General features: G+C 26.1%; 2 protein-coding genes across 3 annotated transcripts in view; one reads left to right on the forward strand and one right to left on the reverse strand.

The window, feature by feature from the left end:
* The window catches only part of LOC117171765, a 10,795-nt gene extending 986 nt beyond the window's left edge, over positions 1-9,809 (reverse strand). The window contains exons 1-2 of one of the 2 annotated variants that reach the window (XM_033359374.1): positions 9,366-9,809; positions 4,797-5,005 (exon numbers count right to left, since the gene is read on the reverse strand). In XM_033359374.1, coding sequence (XP_033215265.1) covers positions 4,815-5,005; positions 9,366-9,732 — 558 coding nt within the window. In that variant the 5' untranslated portion in view covers positions 9,733-9,809 and the 3' untranslated portion in view covers positions 4,797-4,814. The remainder of the gene's footprint in view (positions 1-4,796; positions 5,006-9,365) is intronic. The other variant, XM_033359383.1, reaches the window with a different exon arrangement.
* Positions 9,810-13,984: 4,175 nt separating this feature from the next.
* Positions 13,985-14,700, forward strand: part of LOC117171754 — a 64,431-nt gene continuing 63,715 nt past the window's right edge. The window contains exon 1 of the mRNA XM_033359358.1: positions 13,985-14,160. The gene's annotated coding sequence lies outside the window, so the exon portion shown is untranslated. The remainder of the gene's footprint in view (positions 14,161-14,700) is intronic.

Here is a 14,700-nt window from a genome sequence, read left to right on the forward strand (position 1 = left end):
AAAAGCTTTGTAAGGTACAGAGAAAATTTAGGGATAATTTTTTTTCTTCCAAGTGCATGTTTTTACAAATTTGCAATTCGGGAATTTTATAATTCTGAAATTTTACTTTTCGAAAATTTTAATATTCGGGAATTTTCCAATTTGGTATTTTTATTTTTCGGCAACTTTATTATTGGTGAATTTTATTTTTTGGAAATTTTCCAATTCGGTGTTTTTATTTTTCGGTAATTTTATTATTCGTGTATTTCATTATTTGGGAATTTTCCAAATCGGTATTTTTATTTTTCGGCAATTTTATTATTGGAGAATTTGATTAATCGAGAATTTTCTAATTCAGGAATTTTACAGTGTTGGGAATTTTATTTTTCGGTATTTTTCAGTCGTCCCGTTAAAAGAAGTACATTTTTGCCAATATGAAAAAAACAATCCTAAAACTTTTTTTTGTGTGTAAAAGAATATAAAAAAGAAGGTAAAAAGGGAACTTTTTTAACGCTCAAAGGGTACCCTTTTTTAAATGGGGCATGATAAATAAGATATTAAAGGTAATCGATTTTCCAGAGGTATATGTAGTCTTTTTTTCTGTTGCTTTTATTATTGATTTTTCAGCTAGCTTTAAAAAATCGTTTAAGCAACTCAAGGTCTCCTACCGATAAATTGCAGTTGGTAACAAATAAAAAAAAGCTAAGAGAATGAAAAATAATCAGCATTTCTAACGTATTCTATCAGTAAAACGGTCTAAAGTATTTACAAGAATTTTCCAAAATGATTATTTGGAAAACCTGATACCTTTTTGTTATTCTTTCCTTAGGACCTAACAATTTTTCCCAGTCTTTTAGAGGGGATTTTCAAATTTTTTGTTAAAAAATATATTCAGTGGTCTCTCAAGTCTAGTTTTGCAAAACATTCTATTATATTTCTTGATAAGAATTCACCTTTCTTGCACAAAAACTCAAATATTCGGGGAAAAATGATACTACTTTGTAACAAGTTCACCATTTTCTTGAAATTTGGTAGAAAATTAGTGTATTTGATTGAAAATTAATTTTTTGGTTGAAAATTCATGTTTTTGGCTCTGAAAATTATACAATTTTGGCAGCAAATTCAAGAATTTGTCTGAAATATATTTATTTATTTTTTTTTTTTAATAAAAAATCTTTCTTGGTTGAAAATTCATCTTTTTTGGTAGAAATTTTATCTTGTTTCCTTACCAGTCAAACTATGTAGGTGAAAATTCATTTTTTTTTAAAATGAATTCGACTGTTTTTAATTCATAATTCAAACATTTTTGGTTGAAATATAAACTATTGTATTTTTTAATGAGAATTCATATTTTTTGGTAGAAAATTAGTCTTTTTTATTTTAAAATTCAACAGTTTGTTAGAAAATTTAAGTATTAGATGGAGAATGAACTTTTTATTGAAAATATATATTTTCGGATTCAAAATTTCTACACTATATAGAAAATTGATTGAAACTTAATATTATAGATTACTGCGTTTCTTCTGAAAATTTCCAATTCAAGTTATTGGGATATTAATTTACACATTATTTTTGCATTTTTCTAAACCTACACTACATTTAGTGTCATTATTAAAGAGTTTTATTTTTAAGTCTCAATTTTTAATTCCTTAAGTTTAAATATCTGCAATTTAAACTTACTTATTAGTATCATATATTTAAATTAAAAATTATTTAATTCTTTAATTTTTCAATTTCTAATCCTGCGGAAAATCAAATTAAATATATGAAAAAGGCTTTTTCTATGTAAATTATTAATAAAAGTTTATAGTTTAATTTTTTAAGTAAATTAAAAGAGGAAGGCATTCAGTTTGAAGAAAAAATTTAATATTTTAATTACTGATCACTTTTTCTTGCGCAGTTTTGAATTTTACGCACATAACGTTGTCTACTGACAAAATTCAAAGTACGTGTTTTGATAACATTCGTCAAATATTCAACAAAATACATCAATTCCCAACTAAAGATTTAAAGTTCCAACTAAAAAAGGTAAATTTTCCATTTAAAAAAAAAAAAACAATTTTCAACAAAATAAGTGAATTTTCAACTAAAAAAGAAAACATTTTCAACCAAACATAGAGGTTAAAAATTCTGTTAAAAATATTAATTTGCAAGCAGGAAAAGCAAAATTTTTTAATAGAATAGTTAAATTTTCAGCAACAAAGATGAATTTTTCATTAAATAATGAATCTTTAACCAACAAAATTACTTTCGAACAAAGTAGTATAACTTGGAACAAATAAAGGTGAATTTTCAGAGAAAAATTGGATATTTTATATTCCAACCCAAAAATGTTTTAATATTGAATGAAGAAACAGTTGCATTTAAACAAAAATCAATAAAATAGTTAAATTTTCATAAAAATAAATGAATTTGCAACAAAAAATTTTGAACCAAAAATGAAATATTTCAATTTCCAACAAAATACATAAATTTCGAACTAAAATATTTAAAGTTATAATTCAAAAAGATAATTTTTGTACAAAAAGAAAACGAATTTTCAACAAAAAAATTTAACCAAAAATGGAATATAGAAATTTTTTGATCAAAAAATTGAATTTTTAGAATATAATTCAATTTGCAACAAAAGAAGTGCAGTTTTAACTTAAAAAGAAAATTTTTCAACCAAAAATGGAAGTCAAATTTTCTGTTACAAAAATTAATGTTCAACCAAAAAAAGCGAATTTTTCAATAGAATAGTTGATTTTTTAGAAATAGAGATGAATTTTCAACCAAATTAAGGAACCTTTAACCAAAAAATTATTTCCCAACAAAGTAGTATAACTATGACTGAAAAAGATTAATTTTTAACGAAAAATTGAATAGTTGACATTCCAACATAAAAATATGTCAATATTAAATTTTAAAAAACACTTGAATTTAAATAAAATACTTAAGTTTTAAATCGAAAAACTATTATAAAAAAATTTAATAAAATAGTTCAATTTTTATCGAATGAAATGAACTTTACAAATAAAAAATAAAATTTAACCAAAAATTAAATAATTCACTTTTTAGTTAAAAAATAGTTTCAACCAGAAAAGAACATCTCAACAAAATACGTAAATTTTCAAATAAAAATAATGAATTTTCAAACAAATCAAAAATTAATTTTCATCAAACAAAATTTTTTGTAACAAAATAATTAAATGTTTTTAAAGTGTTTGAATTTTTAACGAAAGAAATTAATTTTTAACACAAAAAAATGAATTTGTAAACAAAACAAAAAATTTTTTTTAAATAATAAATTTTCAATTACATAGTTGAATTTTCTACTGAAAATTTCAATTTTTAAGAAAATAAAAGCAAATTAGTTGAATTTTCAACCGAAAAATGATTTATCGGCGAATAACATTGATTGTTGATTATAAAGATTAATTTTCAGCCAAATGAGATGAATTTGCAATAAAGTAAATTAATTCTCTTGTAAATGGTTGATTTTTAAACTAAAAGTAGCGAATTTTTAACCAACAATGGACAAGTTAAACAAACGGCATAAAATGTAATAGTTAATATTTCAGCCAAAAAATATAAAAAATTAAAAGCCCTTAAGAATTGAAACAAGAAAGGTGAATTTTCAACAGCGCATGTAATTTTTCGGAAAAAAATATCAGTTTAAACAAACAAAACACAAATTTTCAACAAAATAGTTAAATTTTTAACCAAAGAGAAGACACTTCAACCGATAAGATTTTAATAAGAAAAAGTTGAATTCAACCAAAAAATAGATCATTTTAAAGCATTCGTTTTTTAATTTGAAAAGTTCTTTCAGTAACCAATAAAATTTTATGAAATTCAAAACTATGCAAGAAATACTATAAACTTTAATTAATGTTTTGTATAAAAAAAGCTATTTTTTATTTATCAAATTTAAATTTTCGTGAAACTTCTCAGCATCAAATTTAATGATTCGATGTAAAAATGAAAATTTTTTCTTTTTTAGTAGAAAATTAACTTATTTTGTTGCAATTTGTATATATTTTTGGAAATTAAATTTTTTTATCTGAAAATGACACTCCTATTTTTAGTTAAAAATTTGACAATTTTGGTAAAAGTTCGTATTCTTTTAGTAGAAAATTTACCTTTTTTAGTTAGAGCTTCAAATATTTAGTTAGAAATTTATTTATTTTGTTAAAAATTTGTCTTTCCAGTAGAAACTTAATCTTATTGTTTCAAAACTCTTCATTTTGGTTCAAAATTGAGCTATGTCACTTTTAGTTCAAATAAATATTAAATTCAATTAAAAAATATTAAACTTTTTCTTTTTAAACTGAATGACTGTCACTTTAGCTTTATTTTACAAAATGAACTATAAACTTTTATTAAGATTTGGTATAATAAAGCTGTTTTTGATCTATTAAATTTGAATTTGTGCATAATTCACACCTGAATAGATGGCAAACTCTGATGAGTGCCCCCCCCCCCCCTCACTTGAAGTGGAACCATTTTGAAATGATCTTTTGATATTTGAATTCAAAATTATTTGAGCATCAGGACTTTTATTTTGACATTGTGCAATTTGAAACGGTATAAATTTAGACCATACAACTTGATTTAATTACATTTTTTTATATTTGCGATTCAAGGTTCGGGCGCCTCGATTTTTTTTTTTTTTTTTTTTTTTTTTTTTTTTAAATGTTAGGCTATTGGCTGAAAATAGAGTACTGCAGGGACAAAATCTTGAAAATAAAGGACTTTAGTGAGAGTTGCATTTATTATTTTCAATTTGAAAGAAGATTTTCAAATAATTAATACATGACAAAAGGAAAGAATTTTACAATTCCTGATGTAATTTATCAGCTTGTTTTAGAACCAACTGGTCGCTCTTCTTCAGCAGCTTTCTCGCTAGACTCTTTTGCAACTTCTTCGAGTACTGGCGCTATTTCGCTTTCATATTGCTTATACAAATCTTCAGATATCGTGGGAATACTTAAACAAGATAATAATTTGTTTAATCCGACGCAACCAATTCCTGAATGAATGGCTCCTTAAAAGATAATTTGTGAGATTAGATTATAAATACTGTAATTCAATATTTTTTAAATACCAAGCGGTACTCCTTTTTTAAATGCAATTGTATAAACACAGGGGAAAACGGGTTACTTTAATCCGCGTTGCATAAAATGAAACTTTCGAATATTCAGTAATAGTCTAAGATCTGAATATAAAACGACCTTCACCCATTCTTTTACGCGATGAAAAGTATTTTATATATCAAAGTTAATAGGTTAAAAAATATATCGCGAATAAGTTGCCTAACAAATTTCAATCGAAAATATGAAGCTTATAGAATATGCAAGCGTTGGGTTGTCTATTTTTTTCCTATCATAACTATTGGGTTGGCAGGTATAAACAGGAAAGTCGATATTAGTATTTTGCACCAATCTGTTTACGCAATAGACCTCATATCAAAATAAAGATAATTTTATTGCGAACACGAATTTATAAGGTGGTCTGCAAAAATCTGTTTTAAATTAATGAATTTTCTATTAATTATTATTAATTAGTAATTAATGAGTTACATTTGTGTATATATTGTATATACAACCTTATAAATTCGTGTTCGCAATAAAATTATCTTTATTTTGACGTGAGGTTTATTGCGTAAACAGATTGGTGCAAAATACTAGTATCTACTTTCCTGCTTATACCTGCCAACCCCATAGTTGTGATGGAAAAAACATTGACAACGCAAAGCTTGCATATTCTATAAGCTTCATATTTTTTATTAGTGTGGGATTGGTTAAACTGCGATACGCCATCTGGTGGCAAAAAGTCGAACTAGAAAGAATAGGCACGATTTTAAAGATGCATTTTAATTTTGTGCATAAAAGTGTTTTAACTTTTTTTTTTGAGTTTAAAGTATTTATTGGACCATAAAAATAAGTCTTTATCGGAAACAAAGTGTTTAAGGTTGAATTTACATATTATAGAGTGAAAAACCACACTTTTTGACAGAAACATTTTTCTACAAAAAAAAACAAAACAATTATTGTTCTCTTTATTGTGATTTTCAAAAAATTTCAAACCTAAATGGACTTATTTGGAAGCAAAAATGAAATCAAAGTAAATTTTTATTAATTTATACATTAAATATTTACTATCTAAAAATCTGATCTAAAAAGTTAGGTTAGAATTCGTATTTAAGTTCCAGTCGTCTATTATTCGTATTCTTGGCATAATATGGATAAAATTTATCGCTACATACATTAATTAAAGTTTATTTAAGCCTACGATGCATTGAAACTCACATAAAATAATGAAATAATTGTATTTTTTTTTTAAACCTATTTCACAAAAATGTATTTTTTCACTTTATAAGTTGGAAGTTCTATCTAAAACTAATTGTTTCTGATGAATATTTGTTTTTAGTATTCAATCATTGTTTTATACTTAACAAAACAACTGTAAAAACAATTTTATGCTAAAATTAAAATACATGTTTAAAATTGTACCTACTCTTTTTAGTTCCATTTTTTGGCACCATGTGGCGAAATGGTAGACCACCATTCCCAACATTTTTTTTGTTTCGTAAACGAACAATTGCAATTTCTTTTTTAAAGCCATTTAAAATTTTTTAATTAATCATAGCCTTGATTAAAATTTTTATCTCTACTATAACGATTTTCTACGCTAAGTAGGAGGGGGTTCTTCACCCATGTACGTAATTTTTGCAAATTCACAAAAACTTTCTCCTGAAAAGTATCTTTTGAGTTATAAATTGTATTTCTTACTTGAAAACTGAATAATTTTCTTAAAAAGAGATCCTTTTTGGTTGGAAATTAGATTTTTTTTGTTAAAAATTCAGTTCTTTTCGTAGAACATAAACCTTTGGTTTAAAATTCATATTTTTTTCACTTATCAGTCAACTGAATTATTTTTTGAATGGAAACAATTTTTTCTGAAAATTTGTCGTTTTGATTGAAAAGTTCATCTTTTTTAGGACAAATATTTCAACTTTCTTGGAAAAAATGTCACTGTTCTGTTGAAAATTAAACTATTTCCCAGAAAAATATTTGTTTAAAATTCCTATTTTTGTGTTGAAAAGTCAATTTAAATTTTTCTGGATAAAAAATCAACTTTTTTGGAAATTTGTCTTTTTTATTTAAAAATTCACCTGTTTTAGTAGAATTTTCATTTTTCTTGAACAAAACTGCAACTGGTCGGTTGAAAATTCAACCTCTTTTTGAAATTTTCTCTTTTTAATTTTAAAACTCACCTGCTTTAGCAGAAATTACATATCTCTTGGATAAAAATACAACCATTTCGTTGAAAATTCAACAATTTTGTCGAAAAATCATATTTTTTGGTAGAAAATCATGACGCTGTGTTGAAAATTTAAATATATCTTAGAAAATTTATTTCTTGTTTAAATTTAATATTTTGATGTTGAAAAAAACTTGAATATTTTCTTGATGAAAATTCCAATTTTTTAAAATTAAACATTCATCTGCTTCAAAAGAAATTTTACCTTTCTTGAATAAAAATTCAACTGTTTGTTTGAAAATTAAGATATTTTGTTAAAAATTCTACTGTTTTGTTGAAAATTGAACTATTTCGTAGAAAATTTACTTTTGGTTTAAAATTTATATTTTGATAAAAATTCATCCTTTTTGCTGGAAAAAATCGTCTTTTTGGATTGAAAATTCAATTTCTTGTTTAAAAACTCATATTTTTATCGCGAAAAATCAATTGAACTCTTTTTTAACCGAAATTCAACTACTTATTGGAAAATTCATCTTTTTAATTTAAAAATTCATCTATTTTGGTAGAAATATCATTTTTAAAATGAAAATTTAACTTTCTGGTTAAATATTATTATTCTTTGCTTGAGTATTCAACTATTTTATTTCAAAGATTTGGTTGAATTTTTGATTAAAGGCTTATGTCTGTGGTTGAAAATGTAACTGTTTAGTCAAAAAGCCTTTTTTTTTTGTTTAAAATAAATTTGTTAGCTCAAAATTCTCCTTTTTTTGGAAAAAATAATAATAATTTTCTTTGTTTGCAATTTTTATTTTTGTTGGGTAAGATTTGATCAATTTCGTAGAAAATTAATTTTTAGCTGAAGCCATATTTTTTGTTCGAAAATTCAATGTTTGTAGAGAAAATTCGTCTTTTGGCTTGAAGGTTCAATAATTTAGATGAACTTTTATTTCTTTCTTGAATGGGAAATCTTTATTTGTGGAAATTTCGTCTTTTTGGTTTTAAAATTGTTCTTTTTTTGTGTGTAAATTTAATATTTTTTATTTAAATATAAACTTTAGTACTTTTTTTTTAGAATTTATCTTTTTAGGTTGAAAATTCGACTATCAAGTTCAAAATTTAATTATTTTGTTGAAAATTCAAGTATTTCGTTTGAAAACCATCTACTATAGTAAAACAATTTGTTGTTTGTTAAAAATAAATTAAAGAATTATAATTTTTTTAAATTTACATCTGAAACCCCGTTTAATTTCGCTCATAAAAGATTCTATTTTTAAAATATTACAAGACTACAATGCTAGTATTTGAATATTAATGATAAAAGAAAACGAAAAATTAGTCAAGGATAAATCAGGGATTTAAAAAAAATTTAATATAACGGCACCCTAACTAATTCTACTAGCAATAACTAGCAAAATATTCATGGAAATAAAAAAAAATGAAAATCAGGAGAGGGCATATAATCCGTTACGTAATTTATGTACGGCTCCTTAGTTAAGTTTACCATTCGAAAATTTCACTTTACGCAACCATGATGAAATTAAACAATTTTTCCTTATGCACACACATACCTCATAGCCCTTCACTTATTTTGATTGCAAGTCGCTAAAAACAATCTCTAAATTGTTTAATAAAAAGTATTTAAAAGCTTCAAGTCTTTCGAACTCAACGTTATGATCACTTTTATAAAAAAATGTCAACATTTAAGAGGGTAAAACATCCCAAAAAACAGAAGTTTTTGGACTTTTCCAAGCGTCGACTTGTACCTATTCCTAGAAAGCGGTCGACGTTAAAAAAAATCTGACAAAATGCACAAATATTTTTCCAAAATTCTTGAAAGCCTACACTTAAAAAAGGCCTAAAACCCTGTTTTTATTTTATTTTACACTCTAATTACTGACCAAAATTGTGCGGGATAAAAGTGATCATAGCGCTAAATTCGGAAGATTTTAAGCTTTTACAATGCTTTTTATTAAATAGTTCAGAGATTTTTTGAACGAGTTGCAAATAAAAGAAGTGCGAGGCCTCGCCTTTAATATTTATTTAGTAAAATGAGGTGATTTAATTTTGAAGTTAGAGCTTGCGTCCAACGGACTTGAATTCAATGTAATGTATGACATACTATTCATAAAATAATAACTTACCGAATACAACTTTTGTATTTATGTCCGAGTGTTTATGATTGTTTTCAGTGGTATGTGTTTTTCCTGTGGAAACTTTGGTTAATTCAGAGCACTGACAGCATACAATATGCAGAATCGAGTTCAAACCTGAGTGCGTCTCGTCAACTATATTTTTTAAAGAAAGCTCTTTGCCACACTTATGACATTCTAAATTATCGGCGAGGGTATCTAATTCAACAATACGTCGCCCAGATACATTATTTGAAGAAGCGCTGGCTTTTATTCTTTTAGCTATGCGGCCTGCACGCATAGCTGCAAAACTTTTTAAACGTTTTTCCAAAACATTCTTTTTGATAAATTTATTTTTATATTTTAATTGACCTGACATTTTTTTTAATTTGGTTTGTTTACTAATACATGTGTTCTGACTACTCTAGTTTTTTTAACAGCTGATGAGGAGTGTGCGGTACGGTAGTGCGCAGAATTCTGAGTCGGTTATATTACTTTGAGAACGGTAACGAGAATGATAATATTGCTGAGAATATAACCGAGAAATGAATTCTCTGAGAATTTATGAGAATCTCAGAATTTATTTTAATTAATAAAAATTTGAATTTTTTCTTTAACCTTTCGATTGAAAATTCAACTCTTTTATTTTAAAGTTTACCTGCTTTAGCAGAAATTAAATCTTTTTCTTGATAAAAATGCAACTGTTTGGTTAGAAATTAAGCTATTATACTATATTTTCTTAAAAACTGAACTATTTCGTAGAATATTTATTTTTTGTTTAAAATTTATATTTTCTTGTTGAAAAATGAACTGAAATATTTCTGGATGAAAGTTCCACTTATAAAAAACAAGGGTTTTTTATTAAAAATTCATCGGTTTTAGTAAAAAAATTGATCTTTTTGGATAAAATGCAACTATTTCATAGAGAATTGAACTATTTTGTTAAAAATGCAAGTTAAAAAAATCGTCTGTTTGAATTGAAAATTCAATTTTTTTTCGTAGAAACTTATTTTTTTGTTACAAAAAATCAATTTTTTATGTTACTGAGTTAACTGGATTTTTTTCGATGAAAACTTAACTTTTTTTTGTAATAAAAAATTCTTTTGCTATAAGATAAATTTCATATTTTTTGATAAAAGTGCAACTATTTTCTAGAGAATTCAACAATTTTGTTGAAAATTCATCCTTTTTGATTAAAATGTCGTCATTTTGGATTGAAGAATGAATTTTTTTGGTCGAAAGATATTTCTTGTTAAAAAATGCATAGTTTGATCGTGATAAATTAACTAAAATCTTTTTCAACCGAAAATTTAACTTTTTTTTTTTGAAAATTTATCTTTTTAATTTAAAGCTTCATCTGTTATAGAAAAAATTTCATCTTTTGTTTGAAAATGCAACTTTTTGGTTAAAAATCGTTGTTCTTGGCTTGATAATTCAACTAATTTGTTTAAAAGATTTTATTCAATCGCTTTGTTTACAAATCAATTTTTTTGTTAAAGATTTATATTTTAAGTTGAAAAGTAATCTTGTTGGTTAACAGTTTAATTATCTTATTATAAATTATTCTTTTTTAATTGAAAATTCAACCACATGGGTCAGAGCTAACCTACATAGTTAAATTTTTTTATTGAAGGCTTATGCCTGGTTGAAATTTTAACTGTTTAGTGGAAAACACTTTTTTTTTAGAACTCGTTCTTTAACAGAAAATGGCTTTTCCATTTTTCATATAGATATTTTTACATGCTCATCATTTATGATTGAGAAAGTATTAGAATTGTCGGAAATTTGACATCACACTTTTTTAACGGATCTCGACGTTTCGAGACCCCCTGAATCCGAAAATCAGGTTTTCACGATGGCGTCTGTCTGTCCGTCCGGCCGTCCGTCCGTCCGTAAACACGATGACTCTCGAAAGAATGAACAAATCAAATTCATCTTTGGCACACTATTTTTAGCTCCTGAAAGAAAGGACGAGTTCGTGAACCAGCCATTTTTGATAAAAATTCAAAAAGTGAGCGCATTTTGAAAATTTTTGAGACCACTTTTTTCTGAATTTGAAAATTCTATGTACGGATATTTATAGCATTAAAAAAAACAATTTACCCTTATGATTTTTTTCGATAAAAAGAAATTTCTCGGAGTTATAGGGTTTTCAAAAATTTTTTAATCAACCGAAAATCAAAATTTGAAGCCGAAAAACGCACGATATGAAAAAAAGTCAAGAGAACAAAAACATTTTTTTTTTAAAGCCCTACAAGATTATCATAACCAATTTTTGGATTTTCTTCAAAAATCGAAAATTCAAATTTTGATTACACAAAAAATAATGGAAAATAAAAAAGTCCATTTTGTGGACAAACTATGTAGGATACGAAAAAAGATGAATTAACAAAAATGGTTATCCCAAAAAAGATCTACTATTTCGTTAAGAATCACTTCTTGATAGGACGCGTACTTTTTGTTTTATTCGTGAAAAATAACGCTAACAAATTTTTTTTAAATGTGTGGAAAAGCGACGAAAGTTACAAGAAAAAAAATCGAACAAAACCTGTTTACAAATGTCTGTCGGAAATCGAGCGCGCAGCGCGAGTGTCACGATGAGAATGTGTACATCAGAGCCTACAGAGCTTAAAGAAACTTAATATTTGACTATACTTAAGTAGACAATTCAATATATGAAGACGCATATAAATACTGCCATCTAAAAGACATCTTTTTGATAAAGTTTTTTTCAAGCATTCCAAATGCCCTAGGCGCGCTCGAACTTGCGAGCGAAGCGAGCCGCGCGCGTATATCAATAATTTAGATAAACATTTTTTTTTTTTTGAGTGAAAAATCTTTATTTGTTGGAATTTCGTCTTTTTGTTTAAAAATTCTTTTCTGTAGTTATATAAATTTCATTCTTTTTTGATTAAAATATAAACTATGACACTTTTTTGTTGACAATTTGTCTTTTTAGGTTGAATATTCAACTATTATGTTAAAAATTCAATTACTTTGTTGAAAATTTCCGTATTTTGTTAAAGAGTTATCTTTTAAAGTAGAAAATACTTTTTAAAAAAATAAATTAATACATTTAAAAATTTTAAAGTATATGAAACACTATAATTTCTGAATATGCCTGAGTTAGAAAACAGCGGATATTCAAACGCTGATATAACCTGAACGATACAAATATTGTTAAAAATGATCAATTCTCTTAAAATCTTTTTTCGACGTGAAGTTGGCACAGCAACTATAAAAATAACTAGTTTTATCATATGGAATCGTTTGGTGGTGTTTGGTAGCCCACTTTTGACGTTTGGTGGTCAAAATTAAAAAATGATCGAATTTTTAAATTTGGGGTTCTAATTTCACGCTAGCACCTCACTTTTTAATATTTTCAAAAATTTCTTGCGGGAATCATTTGTTTAACAAAAGTAAGGGACTGAAGTTGGCTGAGTGTTCTTACTGAGACAACTTCAGTCCCTTACTTTTGTTGAACAAATCTTTAGTTTTCTCTCGACCATAATTTAGACTTCAAAAATTGTAAACAAACACTATTTGGTATACACTAACCAAAGTGCAGACTGTGTATTCAGTAAGTGTAGGTGAGTGATTTTTGGATTTAAAATTAGTGAAATAAAGTGAGAATATTTAAAATTGAATACCGCGAGGATTTTTAAATTTATGAAGGACATTTTTTCTGCGAAAATAGACGCAACCGTCTGACATATAACCTATGTCAAAAAAATATTTACGTCAGATAAACTTAATCTTTTTTCAGATAAATTTTATCTTTTTTTAGATACATTTTATCTTTCGTTAGATAAATGTGATACAAAGTTTTTATATTTTTGAAAGATAAAATTTATTCCTGGGGTTTACTGTGAAGTGACAGGAGCGAGGGTAAGTGGATTATATATTGTTTAATTGTTTTAAGAATTACAACATTTGGGAATATTTGATCCTTTTTCATATTTAAATTCTTTAGAAATATGTTTCATTTTGAGGTTAAAAAATACTAAATTCTAAATTGTGGGTACATTTCATTATAAATCTAATGAAAACATTGAAAAGATAATTCTAATTCTGCAAAATTTGCCATAAACGTTTACACTGTTTAATATAACAACGACGACGACAGACGACGTAAAAACTTTTTTTCCGACTCAGGAGGCCTCAAAACGTCGATATTTGATGAAATCCGCTATAGTCAGTTTTCAGATAAAACTAATACTTTCTCATTACGGATGAGAATGTAATAATTTATTATTTTTTGTGCAGTCAAAATTTGAAATTTTGATTTTTTAAAAAAAAAATTCAAAAAGTTGTTTTGAAAGTCTTGTACGGCCTTTAAAAATTAACGTTTTTCTTATCTTCACTTTTTTTCATACCACTGTTTTTTCGGCTTCAAATCTTTATTTTCGTTTGATTTTGAAAATGCTATAACTTTGGTCATTTTAATTTTATACAAAAAAGTAATGTAGATCAATTGTTCTTATTTTTGTCTACTATAAAGAGCTGTCGATAGAATTTTTAAATATTGAAAAAAGTGGTCTCACCATTTTTGAAAATGCTCTAACTTTTTGAATTTTTATCAAAAATGGCTAGTTAACGAACTCGATCTTTCTTTTAGATCACTCAAACTGTGTGCCAAAGCACAATTCCATCTGATTTTTCTTTAAAAAATTATGAGGTATACAGATGACGACAATAAAGGTAACAAGCTGACAAACACCGACGTAAAAAGTTTTTTCTGATTCAAGAGGCCTCAAAACGTGGATATATTTGATGAAATCCGCGAAAGTCAGTTTTCACATAAAAGGTAATGGATTGTAGATCTTTCTTCAAGTAATCAAATTTCCTTTAGCCATTGACTTTTCTTTTCAATTGAACTTAATTTACCTACAAAAATAACAGAAAAAAATCTACAATTTAATTTGTCTACCCAGCACCACGTGCTAATCGCGGAAGCATTCCATTTTTAAACCATACACATGTTTGGCGAATTTCACACGCGACTCTACAAATGATTTCATTGGCTCAAATTGTTTTGCACTAGTAAAGCACTAACATTTTTCTATAAGTTAAACATACGAATAACTCGAATCGCAAATTCGAAGAGTGCTCAAGAATGTCACTTCGTTTCGAACGATCTCGAGAATAGAGCCCCGGAGAGTAACTCCGTTGCTGTATAAAGCGTCGACCTACGAGGGTAGTTCAATAAGTCCTTAGAATGAAGTATAAGAACAATTTTTTTTGAGTAAATTTTTTTTTTCAACATAATCTCCTTGGAGCTCTATACACTTGGTCAATCGCTTTTCAAGTTTTTTTAATCCTTCAGAAAAGTGCGTTTTCGGAAGTT

Source organism: Belonocnema kinseyi, chromosome 1 (assembly GCF_010883055.1).
Source record: "Belonocnema kinseyi isolate 2016_QV_RU_SX_M_011 chromosome 1, B_treatae_v1, whole genome shotgun sequence".
Classification (NCBI taxonomy): Eukaryota; Metazoa; Arthropoda; class Insecta; order Hymenoptera; family Cynipidae; genus Belonocnema; species Belonocnema kinseyi.